Here is a 17,319-nt window from a genome sequence, read left to right on the forward strand (position 1 = left end):
TCAGAATGCCCTTTTCTAACCACTTATGAGTTCGCGACAAGCTTTAAGATCTCTCGAAGCGTAGTGGACGTTAGTCGGAGGGACGTGCTCACCATTTTAAATAGAGCAGTTTGCATCTAATGCTACGGGTGGTACCCACCTAATGGTAGGTACCTACCGATAAATGTGTAAGATGGTGCATTCATTCGTTTCTATGCACCAATATAATTATTATTTACAATTTCTCATCATTTTTTTTAATTGTTAATAAAATATGTAAAATTATTCTGCCAAAACATAAATAATTGATAGAACATCAGGAAAAATGTAAGTAGGTGATGCGGATTATTGAAATTGTTTTTAAATATGTTAAATTAAAAAAAAATATTAATTTTTACGGTATAAAGAAGTAATTTGAAAATAGATTTACCCCGGCAGTAAATTTACCTAGGTAATGTAAAACTGATCTCAGGTATTTATTCACTTCAACTTTTTATGCGCTTGTGACATCGTCATTTTCTATAGTTTTAGTGTCCATAATACATGCTCCATACCTTATAATCTGAAAACCGCGAATAATTGACGCCGTTATAGTTCGTAGGTTTCAAACAGAGCCCGAGCTAATCCTATTGTCTATTGTTAAGTAAAACCGCTCGTGCCACGTGCCACCACCACCTGCATAAAAACATGCGTACTTCGGTTACTAAGTACCGGCGAGTCGAACACTACAGAACCAGTCTAAAATGTATCATCGAGATGCGTAACAAAGGCGCGTTATCGGAGAGCGCACCTACATTGGTTTTTTGAGCGTTGGACTAGCCTGCGCTCAGGTGCCAAATATAATAAGTATGACCCTTTTTTGCAGGTAAGTAGCACGTGCGGTTTTACTTAACAATAGACAATAGGATTAGCCGCCGGGCTCTGTTACAAAGCTACAAACTATACCTTACAAAGCATATATCAACAGGTGAATACGCCGCCATCGGCGTGGATGTGGACATGTACACGAAGGAGCGAGCCCGGCAGTACCTCACGGGCCCCGTGAGCAACGAGCATCCTCCTCTTCGCATATTTCGTTCCTTCCTCTCGGTGGTACCCAGCTCACCTTCGCCCGCCTACCCTAAATTCGCTGCCGAAGTTAACAGGAGACTTCAGATGCCACCGTTCAATTTTGCAAATCCTCTGATGGGTTTCGGTGGTAAAGTCGTAAGTACAAACAATCCAAACAATCATAAAATTATCACTAAAATAGGTACATCCACTTCCACTACCTCCTTGCCGCCTTTTTTTCTTCTTCTTCGCCTTTTTGTTCAGCCCTTTTGTCTCAAGGAGCCAAATTTGACTGCGACTTCGTCCAAATCATAAAATACTGTGCTGATACATTCCGATCCCGATAAAGTTAAGATTAAGATAAAGTAAATTAAACACTCTAAATAATGAACATAAACCACTGTTCGCTTTATAGTCTCTTTTGTATGCTGTATGAAATAAAACAAATTATCGCTACAAATTAAATGTTTGCAATACACAAGGTACTTTGTCACTTGAACTGCAGGTGATAACCTTGATGAATATAAACATGCAATATGGGGTTTCTTTATTTCTCAGAAAGTTGTATTTTCTGAATGCATATAGCAAGTAATTGCTACTTTACGGCACGTGTAAAACTTTTTATTATACAAAATTGTTCGTAAAATGATAAGGTACAAACAAACAGACTGCTGCTGATTTACAAAACGAAACAATTAAAAATGAAGAAACTTTAAAAAATTGTCTCTTGGAGTTGCAAAATACAAAAGTGGACCAATATAAAAGCAATAAACATTATTCATGTCTCCCTTGACAGACATACACTTCTAAAAACTTTATTATTGAACCCGTTTCAAACGATCATGCAAAACAAGATCTCTCAATCGTATATTGCGTGATCGTAAAACCCACTCATATTGAGGGCACCGTTGTAAATCGTTATCTGAACATCGGTAAGGCGGTATTAGTACAGAATATCATGTTAAACCTTCAATATAAATGCAAGAGAGAACAATAAATTTGGTAACACCCCAATAACCTTCTAACTACATATGTGAAAACGAGGACATCAGCAACAGCAAATCTGTTGCTAACATCAATGTAACGACTACCCTTAAACTGCCTATATGAAGACCGGGGGGTAAACTATTATCTATGAGTTGTACGATTGGTAGTTGATCTAATGGGGGAAATCCAATTACATGGCCAGTACCTAAATAACAATAAATTAGAATTTATGTTGGGGCTCGCCTGTGATTCCTAAAATAACATTTTTTTATGGCCCGACAGCGGCAAATGACGCGTTACTAATAGAGTGCTCCGAGACGTTTGAAGATTCAGCTTGGATCAGAATCGGACATATTTTCGGAACATGAAACATAAACTGTTGAAGGTTTAAGAAACCTCGAAAATATTCGTAGATATGATATAATCCTCAAAATATGAGATTAGTATATTTTTACAAATTCCTATAGGCTTTACAGTTTAAATGCGCATTACACGCCCGTGATCAAAAACAAATACGCATGTTTTCAATTTTCTCTGGTGGCTTTTCGTTTGCTTTTTATAAAGCCTGTATAAAGCTTCTTGCGATCCTCTTAAAGCCATATGCAATTATCAGTGTTTGTGTTAGGAAATTGAAACTCCACTCCCGGAGATACTTAAAACCGATTGGTGTTTATCTATTTTTATCATTTATTTATAATAATTGAATAAATAATACATTTTAGTATCTACAAATTCTAAACTTAAATTCCGTAAAGTCGAAATAAATATTGATAATTTTATCAATGATAAAGCACAAAGCAATGGGTCCTTCGAACCGGATAAGGACGAGCATTATAATAATGACCACAGCTGCTACTACGAATTTGGAGAAAACGCTTTTTTAAACTATACAATACCCAGCCGGTACTTAATAAAAATTAACAGAAGCGTGTTTTGTAGATCCCAGAGTACGCGGCGTGGCTGCACGACGCAGTGTGGGTATATGCACGCGCGCTGAAGGCAGCGCTACTCGCCGGAGACGACGCGCGTGACGGCCGTGCGCTCGCCAGGCGGATGCGGAATACTACCTACGAGAGCATCATGGGGTAAGCATGTGCAATAGATCTCTGAATACAAATATGCTGAAGGCAGCGCTGCTACCGACAAGAACGAGCATGACAGAACACCATCAACGAGAGCATGTGCAGTAGATCTCTGCGTACACGGAGTGTCTGCAAGACGTGGTGTGTACGCACGTTCACCGGCGAGGATGGATGCGCGCTCGCCAGACGAATGCGGAACACCAGCTACCTACCATCATGGGGTAAAGCCTCCTCCAGACTATGCGCGTGAATCGCGGGCGAAGCCGCGAACGCAAGTGTGGCGTCGATTTCGCAGATTGTTCACGTCTTCGCGCCTAGTTCTCCGTTTTTTGTCGGTATTTCGGCCCGCGTCAAAGGAGACGCGAAGCGCGAACTTGCAAGACTCCACATTACACACTATTTTGGCTCTTCTGTGGCCAGATAAATATTAATTATATTATGATTATATTACATTAAGCAGCTATATTTTACGGTTTCACAAGAAATCAAAATGGAAAAACAGCTAAATCACGTATGATGCCATAGATAACTAACAGTTAAACTCGATCAGCTGATGCTTTTCCGCCATATTGCCGCAAACCAAACTGCGAAATCGCCGTGAAGTGTGCGAGTGTGGAGTCATACGTCAACTTCGCGATATGTTCGCTCCGCGACGTCGCGCCGCGATTCACGCACATAGTCTGGAGGGGGCTTAAGGGGTAAGATCTTGGAGTCCGCGGCGAAACGTCTGCTCTTGACGTTAGTAGTGTGGAAGCGAGAGAGCAATAAAAGCAGTCGCCGGTGAAGACGAGTGCAACGAGAGCTTAAACACTCATTTATGCCTATATATGCCTATTTACTTACTTTTGTATCCCTGTAAACCACGTGTTTCTATCTACATTAGAAATGCGTTCACGCCATTAGAAATGCAAGGAGAAAACGCTATAATTTTTCAGCAATTCTGTTATGTATTCGTATTCGGTCGACTGAAAAACTAGATAATGTTAACTACTTACGTGACCATATTAAAAGGTAGGTACAACATTAGGTTAATAATCGTTTCAACGCGCATGACTGGTAAGCGCATCAAGATACACCACATTTACCTTAACATACGGCGTAAGCATGACAAACTGCGCTATTCATTATGTGCGTGCTAAACGAGTTAAGCACGTTTATGTTTACAAACAACAAATGCACTTGATGCTACTCCCACGTCTGACTATATTAGCTTTTATAAGCTTAACTTTAAATAATTTGCCTTTATCTTAGAGTATTTTCGTTTTAGTCTTTATCAGATTAATAATAAACTATTTAATTTATGTACATCTAGATACTAAGTAAATGCTAAACAACAACAAAACACACGTATCTACTACTTATGATTAAAATCGTCTGTTATCCTTCGTGTGATTTCAGAACTGACTTATTATTCTACTTATTATTGTCTTACACTTTAACCTAATCTATATTATTTACCTGAGATGATTAAAATAAGTAAAAAATGTTCGAGAATTACAATTATTCATCCAACTAAAAAACTACAAGGTAGGTTTTTTACAGGGTGGAAAAAAATAATGGGCCCTGGAGGGAAAGTGCCTTAAAAGTTTAAACCTTAAGTTAGCTCATTTTACTTTAAGGAAACACAAGAAACATAGCTGCATTCAAAGATTTTTTTATATAATTCTTTAAAATAAAATAAGTAAAATTAACTAAGGTTTTAAGGCACTTTCTCTCGGGCCAATTAATTTTTGCCATACTGTATAAGTAGGTAATATTAAAAATTGTTCTGTCATCCCTACTGCACTTTTTTCTTCTTAAGGTTGCCACTTAGTTCATCTGTAGTAACACTTTCTTGGAATGGAATATTCTTGCTTATTAACTCAGGCGATAGCGGCGAAGGACAATGTATATTTTATACATACAATGTCAGTGTCTTTCGATTTTACAGTCTCATGAAAGCAAAGTCATGTATTTATAGCTTAGGTATACTTGCTATATCAACGCTAACAGCTAGGAACTTCAAAGAAAAGTAGTAGGGATTTTATATAGACACAATTCACTTAGCACTTAGATAGGAGCGGCTTTCAGATTTGAAGTCTGTTACAAATAGTCTGTTGAATTTCATTTCAATATCAAATCAATTACAGTTTTTTTTTAAATCTTAAGTTACACATTCTCCAAGTTACATATCAACTTTTACACAATCAATAGTTACCTACGAAATTAATCGCATATATGGGAAATAGTGTGTTAGTACCTACTTGAGTTTTGTAAATGTAACTATGTAACTACCTACGGAAGTATGTAAACTTGGAAATTATTATAAACAAAACATGTAATTAAGTGGATTTTAAATTAAAACTTAAGAACACTGCTTGAGGTAGGGCATGTAGATACCTACTTTGTCCTATATCTTAACCGAGCCTGAACAAACAAAACAATGTTCCCTGCCTTTATGTAACGTCAATTTCCATGATCAATGTTGTTGAGTTTTATAATGATTGATGATCCATTATGTATATGTATTTATTCCGAAACATTTCCAAGTCAAGTCAAGTCAAGTCAAAAATACTTTATTCATGTAGGCCTAGTAACAAGCACTTATGAACGTTTTACATAATAATATATTATCTTAAGCTAATTATCAGAGCAATTTATTGAAGTTAATATTATTCCATAGTAATATTGGATTATTATACAGATCAAATTTAATACTAAGAATTTCACAAAAAGATCGTCAAACATAAAAAAAAATTGTATAAAAAATACTAGTCTAGAATGTTTCTAGAATAAAATCTAAATGTCAATAACAAATGTCAATAAAACTTAACAAAGAAGTACATACATTGAATTATCTATTTCGAGTCACAATTAATCCCACGTTGTTTTATCACTCATGTAGTCTTGTGTGGTATAATAAGCTTTAGAAATAAGTTTACGCTTTACATAATTTTTAAATTTATTAATTGATAATTCAGTAATATGGTTTGGAAGTTTATTATAAAATCTTACACAATTACCCATGAATGATTTTTTAATTTTATGGAGCCGTGTGAAGGGCACTGCGAGCTTATGTTTATTTCTAGTATTAATATTATGAATGTCACAATTTTTCCTAAAATTAACAATATTTTTATGTACATACAGAATATTCTCATAAATATATTGACAGTGCACTGTCATTATGTCAATTTCCTTGAATTTATCTCTAAGTGAGTCTCTATGGTTCAATTTATATATTGCTCGAATAGCCCGCTTCTGCAGAACAAAAATGGTATTTATCTCTGAAGCACCGCCCCACAGTAAAATACCATATGCCATAATGCTATGGAAGTAACTAAAATATACTAATCGAGCTGTTTTCACATCAGTTAACTGACGGATTTTGCTCACTGCAAAAGCTGCAGAACTCAGTCTACTCGAAAGAGTAGCAATATGGGGACCCCACTGAAGTTTAGAATCTAAAGTTATACCAAGAAAAACTGTACTATCAACTAATTCCAATTCCTCATCCTTCACAATGACACTTGTTTGCACATGCCTTACGTTACTACTAGTGACAAACTGAATACATTTAGTCTTTTTCTCATTTAACAATAAATTATTAACATTGAACCAATTTACTACCTTTGAAATAGCATCGTTTACATCATTGTACGCTTGTTGCTGTCGTTTGACTTTGAAAATAAGTGAGGTGTCGTCTGCAAACAATACTATGTCATGGTGGGTCTTTACAAGGAATGGCAAGTCATTTATGTAGATAAGGAACAGGAAAGGCCCCAATATTGACCCCTGTGGTACACCCATAGAGACCAATGACCCCGGTGATCGCTGTCCACTCACATCGACCCTTTGTATTCTACCATTTAAGTAGGACTTAAGTAAATTCAGTGCCGATCCTCTAACTCCATAATAGTGTAGTTTCCTGATCAATGTTTCATGACAAACGCAGTCGAACGCCTTAGACAAATCACAGAAGACACCTAAAGCATCTCGTGACTCCTCCCAGGCATCGAAAATATGCTTAATTAGCTCAACACCAGCATCGGTTGTTGAGCGACCCCGTGTGAAACCAAACTGCTTATTATGCATTAAATTATTGCCGTTAAAATGTCGTACTAATTGTGAAAGAACTAATTTTTCAAAAATCTTGCTGAATGTTGGTAGCACAGATATCGGTCTAAAGTTAGTGGGGTCAGAGCTGCTACCAGATTTAAACAAAGGAGTTATTTTACTATGTTTCATTAAATCAGGAAACTCGCCGCAATCGACACTGTTGTTAAATATAACTACCAAGTCAGGCGCTACAATTTCTACTAAGGATTTGACAGCATGGACAGAGACTCCCCAGAGGTCATTCGTTTTTTTGACATTAATTGATTTAAACGCCTTTATTACATCTGAGGTACAAACATGTTCAAAATGAAGGTCTCTACAACACTCTGGAGCGTTATCTTTTAATAATGTAACAGCAGATGAGGGTGATGAATTTAAATCCTTAGTTGTGGATACTGGTACCTCGGTGAAAAATTTTTCAAATTCAGTAGCTACTTCTAAATTGGAATCTATAATTTTGTTATCAATATTTAGTTTCAGTTCTTTCATTGTGTGTTTCGAGCGACCAGTCTCCACATTAATAACTTTCCAAGTTGCTTTAATAATGTCCGGACTATTTTTAATTTTCTGACTTAGATAATTCCGCTTAGCTATATGACAATCTATTTTAAACTTCTTCGAATATTCCTTGACATGTTCTTTAAATTCATCACTCGTATTAAACCGCCGTTCCTCATACAAAGCATACAGTTCACGTCTCCGTTGATGTAAGTCCGCAGTAGCCCACTCACTAAAAACAGATGCACCACTAACTACGACCGATTTTGAAGTAAATATCGCGTTATAATGTTCCATAAAAGTGTAAAAGAATGAATTATACATACTATTAGGACTCATATCGGAAGACAAAAAGGGTAGCGCCTGAACTAGACTTTGCTTCATTCTTTCCACGCGGTCCGAGGTTACTGGTACAAAAGTAATTTGTTTTCTCAATGTATTTTTCCTTAAGGCCTCAAATACCATTAATTGGCCTAAGTGGTCTGATTCTAAATTGCTGATAACTTTTTTAGTAATAGGAAAAATATCACTGAAAATATTATCTATACAGGTGGCACTAGTAGCAGTCACTCTAGTAGGCTCCATAAACATGTGGTTGAGATTAAACGATTTGAAAAGATTCAACAATCTACAAGACATTGTTGAATGTTCCAAAATATTTATATTAAAGTCGCCGCATATAAGTAATTTCTTACTAGAAGGTGATAGTTTAAGTAGGACAGATTCCATTGTTCTTTCAAATATTTCAAAATTACTTAATGGCGGCCTATACACACAGACAACAATAAATTGCTCCAATTCTACTGCACTTAGTTCTATAGTCCGTTCAACAGACATGGATACAATGTCCTTACGTTCCTTAGATTTTAACTGACTATTTAAAATAATTAATGACCCACCATGTATGGAACTAAGTCTGGTGAACGAACTTCCCACCTGGTGATTATTAAATTGAGGCATTAATTCATTATTATTTAACCAGTGTTCAGTAACGCATAAAATATCAATATTGAAATCATTCAAAAAAAGTTCAATCTGTAAATCTTTTCCTCTAATACATTGAATATTTTGATGCACCAGGTTTCAATGGAGAAGGCCGATAACAGCTAATCGTAGATGGCGCTTCCGACAATCTGACAGCTAAAACTAGAGAAGTATTTTGTCATTGCCACCAGACAGCTTTTATTGACCACAAACTGTCATAAACCTCCGAGACGGATTTTATACCGAGTTGTCAATGAGTTGAGAGCCGCATTGGAGAGACGGGATTCTGAAATTCAGTATAGTCAGTATCAAATGGATGTATAGTAACAGTTAAAAAAAGTAGCCAAATGTAGATTTCGCAATTACACAGAAATAAGTATATTAAAGATGTGATGTTGCGATAAATTTGGTCATTTTAGCTGTGACTAAGGGGTCATCCATTAATTACATCACACGTTTAGGGGGAGGGAGGGGGTCAAGATAATGTGACATATTGTGACATGGGGGAGGGGGGAAACACAAACTTTGTGACGTCACTTTAACCCTTAATCAAATATCAGGAAATTATTTCCCACTTCATTCTAATTTACGAAATATTTTTTATCTTTTTAAAGGCAGCACTCAGCGATACCAACCATACAGATTTAAAATCTTAGTAGCATTTTGAATTTGAAAAATGGCAACACTTTTCTAATGGCCGCCATTTGTGACCATACGTCAAAGTCAATGTCAGTTGTTGTGATTTTTTTTTTGCAATAACGACAATTTTTTTAGTGTATTGAGGTTAAGATCGAAAAAAAATCTTGTAAGTGCATACACTGAATACTATCATAAACTAGACTTATTTTCCGTGCGTTTTGCTTGATAACGATGTGATTTAGCCAAGATTTTAAGGTTTTAGTAAGTGGGTAATTATTTCCCATTGTTTGTTCCTGAACGTAAGATTCACAAAAAAATTGGTAGATTTTATCAAGTGGGAAATAATTTCCCAGTGTTTGTACTCTACTTAAATTTTAATTGGTTTCTATAAATAAAAATATATGCCCGTTTGCCTATTACACAAAAAAATCTGTGGCTGTTTTTGTTTTCTTTTATTTATTTCTTTGATTTTTGAAGATAAGTTTAAAGGATCATACTTGAATTCCAAGCAAAGCCGGGAGGAGCTACTAACTAGTAAAAAATTCGTAACCGTATCGGACAATGGGAAACTATTTCCCACTTCATTCAAAATTTTGCTATCGGATAACGGGAAATTATTTCCCACCGCAAAACCCCCCTTTCCCCCCCCACAAAAATTATTTTTGTATATTTTTTCGTAATCTACGCACCCAAATTACCTAAAAACCATTCTTAGTTTTCAAAAATCTCATAAAAAGTGTTCCGTTTGATTAAGGGTTAACTTCAACAGTAACCGAAAATTTATTAAAATTATTTTCTTCGCTGACATTTAAATAACAAGTTTTTTCTCAAACATGCAATGAAATATTGATGTTATGTTCCTTATAATAGGCTGCGAAGTATGACGTTTCAGGTGCGGCTAGGACAAAAGGTCGTTAATGGAATTTCATACACATCTTGCAGGCCTAGGCCGGCAAAGTCCTCTTTTTTAATTTTCATTTCACAGATATTTGTGACACAGCATCGTGGCATTCATCCATTAAAAAAAACTAGAGGCAGTTATTGCTTTATGGTTCGTAATGACACTCTGCCACTACGCCTATAAAAAAAAAACAAAAAACAATGTTTGCTATAATTTGCAGTTTTATTTGTATAAAATCAACATGAACTTAATAAATAATACATTATATAATTTTAAATTATAAATTTAACTACACAAATAAAAATCTTTAAAATATTTCATCTAAACGTTAGCGGTAAAAAGGTCTACTCAAACACGCGTAATGATTTTTTTAAATTGTTATGGAGGTAAAGTTGAAAAATATTCATTCTGTTTTATTGGATTTATGGTGCGTTGTTGATTTTTTGACTTTAATATGAGTTCCGACGAAATAATGAAATTAATATTAATTGTAATCGTATGTGTTGGAATTGGCAGCGTAAGCAGAATTGATTTTAAATAACTTGCTGCCTCTGCCGCTAAGTCAAAGACGAAGTATGTATATGGTTGCTTATGGCAATTTTATTCTTTGAGAAACTAATAAAAATGGCTTACAGTTTATTAGAAACAGTTTTGTGGCATATTTTAAATGAATGTAACTACAAATTCGTCAACACTGTGGAAATTATACTTATTTACTCCATGCATAAAGCAACGATGTATGTGAAACATGATATCAACATGAAAGACTATGTAAACCTTTGTGACGAAAACGACAGTCAGACGGATACAAGGCGAAAAAATCAAAGATACATGAAAATATACGGGTAGTAAAAATACACGACTCGTGTAAAACATACGCGTGATAATGATATAGGTACGTGTTGGTTATATTTTGGGTGTAGTTTACTTTTAGTTTTTTCTATAAATAAAACTTGGGTTTCGTGGATTTTTTATTTTATTTATTTCATTGCATGTTTGAGAAAAGCACTATACATACCTCGGCGGGAAATGGGGTTGCCCGCGCTCAGACCTATCCGGCCTCGCTTCGCTCGGCCGTCTATATGTCTTCGGCCGGCAACCCCTTTTGTCCCGGCCTCTGTAGTAATGTACTATTAAAACGATAATCGTTTTTATTCGTTTAATTTTCTTTCCTAAGCAGTTTTGGCCCTTTGGGTCATAAAATTACTAATATTTATATCGTCAAAAATATTTTGATAATATATTAATAATACTTAGGTACTTACTTAATCCGATTTGGCGATTTCGTAGAAAAAATGTGACGTCACACTAGGGGGGGGGGGGCTTATTCTTACCAGCCTGTCGCGAATTAACACCTTCGTTTCCAATATTTCACGTGGTTTCGTTGCACAATGTACTATTCATCTGACTTTTTTGACAGGTATTCTATTCACATGGACGAAAGTGGCGATGCGGAGGGAAATTACACATTGCTGTCTGTCGACCCGTCAGAGCCGCCTGGCTTGTACCCTCTTGCAGTTCTACACAAATCCGCACCGGTAATTATTAATATTATTTTACATTGTGTAAATCCAATACGGGCAATAAATTAAACCAGATATAGAATGTATCAGAGTCTAGTTAATCATTAATTAAGAAGTTTTTTAAGTACACACAATACAAATATAATTTATAATAGTTATTTTATTATAATGTAAATTAACATGTTAGCTTGAAATCGTATAGGCATTGTATTAAGAAATTAAAAAAAAAATATTCCGTTGTCCCTCCATACTAAAATTATTCGTGTCATAGGTTTAGGTACCTAATCACTTGAAGCCCTCGCCAGACTTAGGATTCGTGTGCTCTAGATTCCAAATGCACCGCTATTGCCATAAATCAATTTGCTTCCACGAGTGACACAATCTACTATTCCAGTCCATTGAATCGGCCCAACTTGGACCGTACAATCCGATTCTGCACAATATCTCCTTGTTTATTTCACGTTTCCTTAGTCGGCACATTATCGAATTAGAAGCAGGCGCCACACTGTTATAGGTACCTATAATATATTGTAGCATTAAATACATACATACTTTTGTAACACTTACTACCTACCCATTTTATCTTATCTCCATTTTGATTAATGACATCCCATTTAATTTATACCTTAGAGCATTTAATAACTGGAGTGGTCATTAAGAACTTACTCCTTTGCCGAAAAACTTGCACAATTTTGTATGGACAGCCATTTGTACGTCACATACAAAATCATGTAGAAATAGCAATACATTTGACGTCACCTCCCCAGCAAAAATCGGCAGAATGTTTCGTAAAGACAATGACAGCGATGACATCTCTAGTTTCTAAATGCTCTAAGATTTATACGGATAATTCGTGGAAATCGTTATATATTAAATTGTATACTTTAGACTAATTTTGTTCGCATTCTTTCATTTTCGTTTTACGTTCCTTTTAAATTTGACTTTTGACCGTGTCAGAAACAGTTTTAAGTGGGACTTGGAATGTAATTAATGGAAGACAAGAATGGGAAACTTGGCTTTAAGCAAAAATAACAAAAGTAGAATAAAATAATTCCTGGAGCTGAAATCCGAGTATCATCCAAGAGCTCGCATTATTATCATACATTTGCGTTTTATATTGAATCACTGGAACATAATGCGCCATAAAATTTTATCCTTTGCACCAAATGATGCTCATAAGTGAGCAATAATATTTCCCATGTTTGCAGAAGGCATTTTATTTAGGCAGCGGCGAGAAAATATAACTGTTTTTTCTAACGATATATGCCGCCATCTACAAGCAGTTTTCTAGTTTCAGCGTCACATACGTAGGTATTATATTTATGATGAGTATGAGTATAAACACTATTTACATAATATTCCAAAATTTTGCGATCTGGGCGACCGCCAAATACCAAATGGGCTTATTTACAAAGTAACTGTAGTTCGGACGCATAAGTGCATAAATAGTTTGTAGTTGTACGCACAGGATTCCACACTCCACAATCAGCACACGTTCGCATAGCGAATCGGAACGTGGTTTGAATACGCGGACTTAACGGTTCTGCCAGAAAGTTTCTTCAGATCTTGGCGCCAGAGATGCACTTTAGTGCCAACTAATATTTTGAATTTAACTCTTGGTCGTTACTTCTTAACATGCAATTAAATTATTTGAACTGTACTGCATTATAGTTATCTAATAAGTTTTAATTGAATTTTACCCATTTTGTTCTTGTGCTATATTTTATTGACTTTTTGTGACCGTTCGTTACCTAATCTAGGTGTATTGTACGAGGAAGAATGTAGCTAATGTGTCCTAAATTATGTTTTAGAAAATGGTTAATAAGGCATTAACCATTACCCTTACATTATTCATCAAATTACCTTTTGGTTGTAAAGAGAACGCCTCCTTCTTTGGAGTTTCTTATACTTAGTTACATGTGACGCCCACAAAAAAGTCTGTTAGTTCGAATAAACTTCAAGCTAACCGTAAAATAACCCTAAAACGTTTTTTTTTTTGTACAGGAGGTGAGATTTTTACGTCCCATGAGTTGGCCAGGCGGTCACGCGCCGCTTTCTGAACCTCCTTGCGGGTTCCGTGATGAAAAATGCGTTAGTAAGTACAAAAACTTTAGACTCCTCAACCAGTTATGAAATATAGGTACCTTTTCCTTATTCATTACTACAGTACAATTGATTGAAAATTTTCACGACATCAGTTACCTGCCAACTTCGTACCTACAAATTGTGTTGTTCTTGGTATATCTATGATGAAGGCTATTATGATTTATGCTATGATAGGCTTTACGTTTGTATAAAACTAGCGATCCGCCCCGGCTTCACACGGGTTACACAAAACCTAAATATTCCTCAACAATCACTCTATTGATAGGTGAAAACCGCATGAAAATCCGTTCATTAGTTTTTGATTTTTTCGCGAACATACAGAAATACCTACAGAGACGCAGACGCGGCGCCAGCGAAGGACTTTGTTTTATAAAGTGTAGTGATTTTATCGTTTTTAACGAGTATATAAATATCAGCCTCTCAATTACCCATGTAACTTCCTACTGATGTAGGGTACACAATTTTTACGTTAGCCCTAATGTCGAAATTGTGTAAGCGGCTAAAAGAATCAGCAAGTGGGCTGGAATAGTTCTAATGGACGTCGATGGCAGCGGTCGTTGCCATTTTGTTTGCGGAAAAAACTAATAGGTTTTGGTGGCTGGAGCTGGCATTAAGAGCAAGAGGTCGGGAGCAGTGTAGCAGTCGTATAGTCGTCGTAAAAGCGTCGTAACGGCGGTGACAGCGAGTGGAAAGCCATCGCTGGCACGCGACTCCCGCTGGGCGGCCGCGACCATCACGTCCGTCTAAATGGCTCTAGCTAGGTACAGTTCGAACCACGTACCTCTAAGTACTAAGTTGGCTATTAATAGCTTAGTCGTTGTCGTTGCCTTTTATTTTATAATCATTGTTAAGTAAAGTGGTATTTGTGTTGAACTTTTATAAGAAAATCTTATTTCACACGTTCAGAATCAGATAAGTAGGTATATAGATGCATATTCTAAACTTGTATTTTACAATAATTGTTATTCAAATTGTACTTTAACTTTCTCCATGGATAAAACACAGGCCCCGTCCTATAAAAGTTTTTACGCACACAATAAAATGTCGGCCGGGCATCGCCAGCAAGACGTGATTTAATTATTCCGTGCTACAATAACGCGTCCCTATGTTCCAGTGGATTCAAAGACAGATTTCCCGGTTACGGCGCTTTGTTCCCGCTCTTCCAATTTAATGTCCCAAGTCGCCCTTAGCTAGGGTTACCAGATGTCAGGATTTTTCCGGATATGTTAGGAATTTTGACCGTTTATCAGGAATGCGACCGGAATACGAAATTGTCAGGAATTTTAATGAATTAACTAAACTTTTGTATTATGTACCTAAAGAGGTACATTATTTAAATTTACGTATGTAAATCCAAAATAAATCAAATTTAAGTAATGTATCAAGATAGATATCGCTTACGGTTAGCTCCCAGCCCCCCGATATGAGCGTCAGGAAAAATATTCGCAAATCAGGCATTTTGTCAGGAAATCCCAAATTTGGATCTGGTAACCGGTAACCCTACCCTTAGCCCACTTTATATCATCTTGTCTCACAGAAATCCTCGCGGATCCTGCTACAAATTGAATCGAAACGCTTTATAAGGCTCGCGCTAAACGTTTGCCCGGATAGAGGAACCCGCGAAGGAACTTGTTAAAAAAATCTGTCGCGTTTGTTAGAAGCATCTTTTATTCATGTTCAATAAATCTCTGTCATTTTACTTCGCGTAATGTTGCGACAGTTCCTGCCATTCCCATGTTCGCGGATTAAAAATTAATGATACTTTTACTTGCTAGTTCATACGCGTGCGGATTTCCTGAATACTTATAAGCTACTTTGGTAAAGTATGACATTGATGATAAGTGATGGCTGGCACACTTAACTTTTGTGCGTGAACATTTCATATACCTATAGTTACATATGTGCAATATAAGCACCTATCTACCTCGTTCGAAAACTGTCGTAAATATACAGGAAGGTAGATGCAATAAAGTCAAACAATACAGATAGGTACATAGGTACCTACGTAATGTACCTACATATGCCTGCGAGTTGCTTCGAGTTTCGAGCGCATGAGGTACTTACGAAGAGTGAGAAATAAGTAGGTGTACATAAATAGGAATCACAGTACAGTTATAGCCATCAGATATAAGTATCGGGCGGCCGAGGTGCTCAAAAATATCTGAAAACGCACTCTAACAATAAAGGGATGTTTGTGACCTTGACCGTTCCGATATATCTGACGGCGACTGTACAAAGATCATTGTTTTATTTAGGAATTCGCGTTCAATGTTCTAATTTCGAATATAACGGCCGCTCGTCCTTAGGTTTTTTTTTCTGTCGCCTCCGACATGATCAGAGATTGTATCTAGCGCGGTTCTCATGCATTCCAGTTCTCGCTTTTCATGCTTCTCGTACTTCCATTCAGCATACTTTTTCTTTTTTTCATTCATCTCTTTCGTTCCTGTTGTGAGTAGAGTCCCACCTATCGCCTTATTTCTTATTTAGGACAAATAAAGGGATATAACAGGGGGTTTTCTTTATTTGTTGTCTTTATATGTTCTGTCTATATTACTATTACATTTGTCTTATCTACATTTATTTATCTATTACAGTTTTCTTGAGATTACTTTAATTTTCATCTTATGTTAACATTGCAGACTTTTACATTTTCTTATAATTAATTTACATTTTTATCTTATATTTAACATAACAGTTCGCTTTTATTGATACTTGTTGTACTTTATTTGTTTAGGTCTCATCAGTTTGATATTTTGCTCTAGTTTCTAAATGTTTGTCTATTTATTTTACATATGTTTTTCTTAAATATACTCAATATATTTTAAAAACATAATTATGTTTTTAAAATATTTAACCTATTTCTATCTAGTTTTGTCTCTTTCTTAGGTTAGGTGTATCGTCAGTCACTTGTTTTTTGTAGATGGACTTTAGGAGGCCTAGCTAGGTAATGGCTCCTCTACACGATGAGCCAGCGCCGGCCACTCCTAGGGCCGCAGCCATGCGGTAGAATGAGATAGCAATATCACTTGCTCCCTCTAACACATAAGGGGTCATCCATTAATTACATCACACGTTTAGGGGGTGGGGGGGGGGGGGGAGGGGGTCAAGAAAATGTGACATGTTGTGACAAGGGGTAGAGGGGGGTCACAAACTTTGTGACGTCACTTTAACTTCATCAGTAACCAAAATTTTATTTTAATCATTTTAATTACTTTACAGTTCAAAAACAAATTTTTGGAACGATAATCGTTTTTATTAGTTAAATTTTTTTTCATAATCAGTTTTGGGTTATAAATTTACTAATATTATGCCAAAAAATTAATAATACTTAATTCGACTTTCCGATTTCGCTGAAAAAATGTGACGTCACACCAGGGGGGGAGGGGTTCGCCAAATGTGACCAAGTGTGACAATGGGGGGGGAGGGGTCAAAAAACCTTGAAATTCGTGTGACGTAATTAATGGATGACCCC

General features: G+C 36.1%; 1 protein-coding gene across 1 annotated transcript in view; it reads left to right on the top strand.

The window, feature by feature from the left end:
- The window catches only part of LOC134665117 (speract receptor), a 65,501-nt gene that overhangs the window by 32,443 nt on the left and 15,739 nt on the right, over nucleotides 1-17,319 (top strand). The window contains exons 8-11 of the mRNA XM_063521945.1: nucleotides 947-1,185; nucleotides 2,956-3,101; nucleotides 11,639-11,756; nucleotides 13,746-13,836. Coding sequence (XP_063378015.1) covers nucleotides 947-1,185; nucleotides 2,956-3,101; nucleotides 11,639-11,756; nucleotides 13,746-13,836 — 594 coding nt within the window. The remainder of the gene's footprint in view (nucleotides 1-946; nucleotides 1,186-2,955; nucleotides 3,102-11,638; nucleotides 11,757-13,745; nucleotides 13,837-17,319) is intronic.

This window comes from Cydia fagiglandana, chromosome 6 (genome assembly GCF_963556715.1).
Source record: "Cydia fagiglandana chromosome 6, ilCydFagi1.1, whole genome shotgun sequence".
Taxonomy (NCBI): Eukaryota; Metazoa; Arthropoda; class Insecta; order Lepidoptera; family Tortricidae; genus Cydia; species Cydia fagiglandana.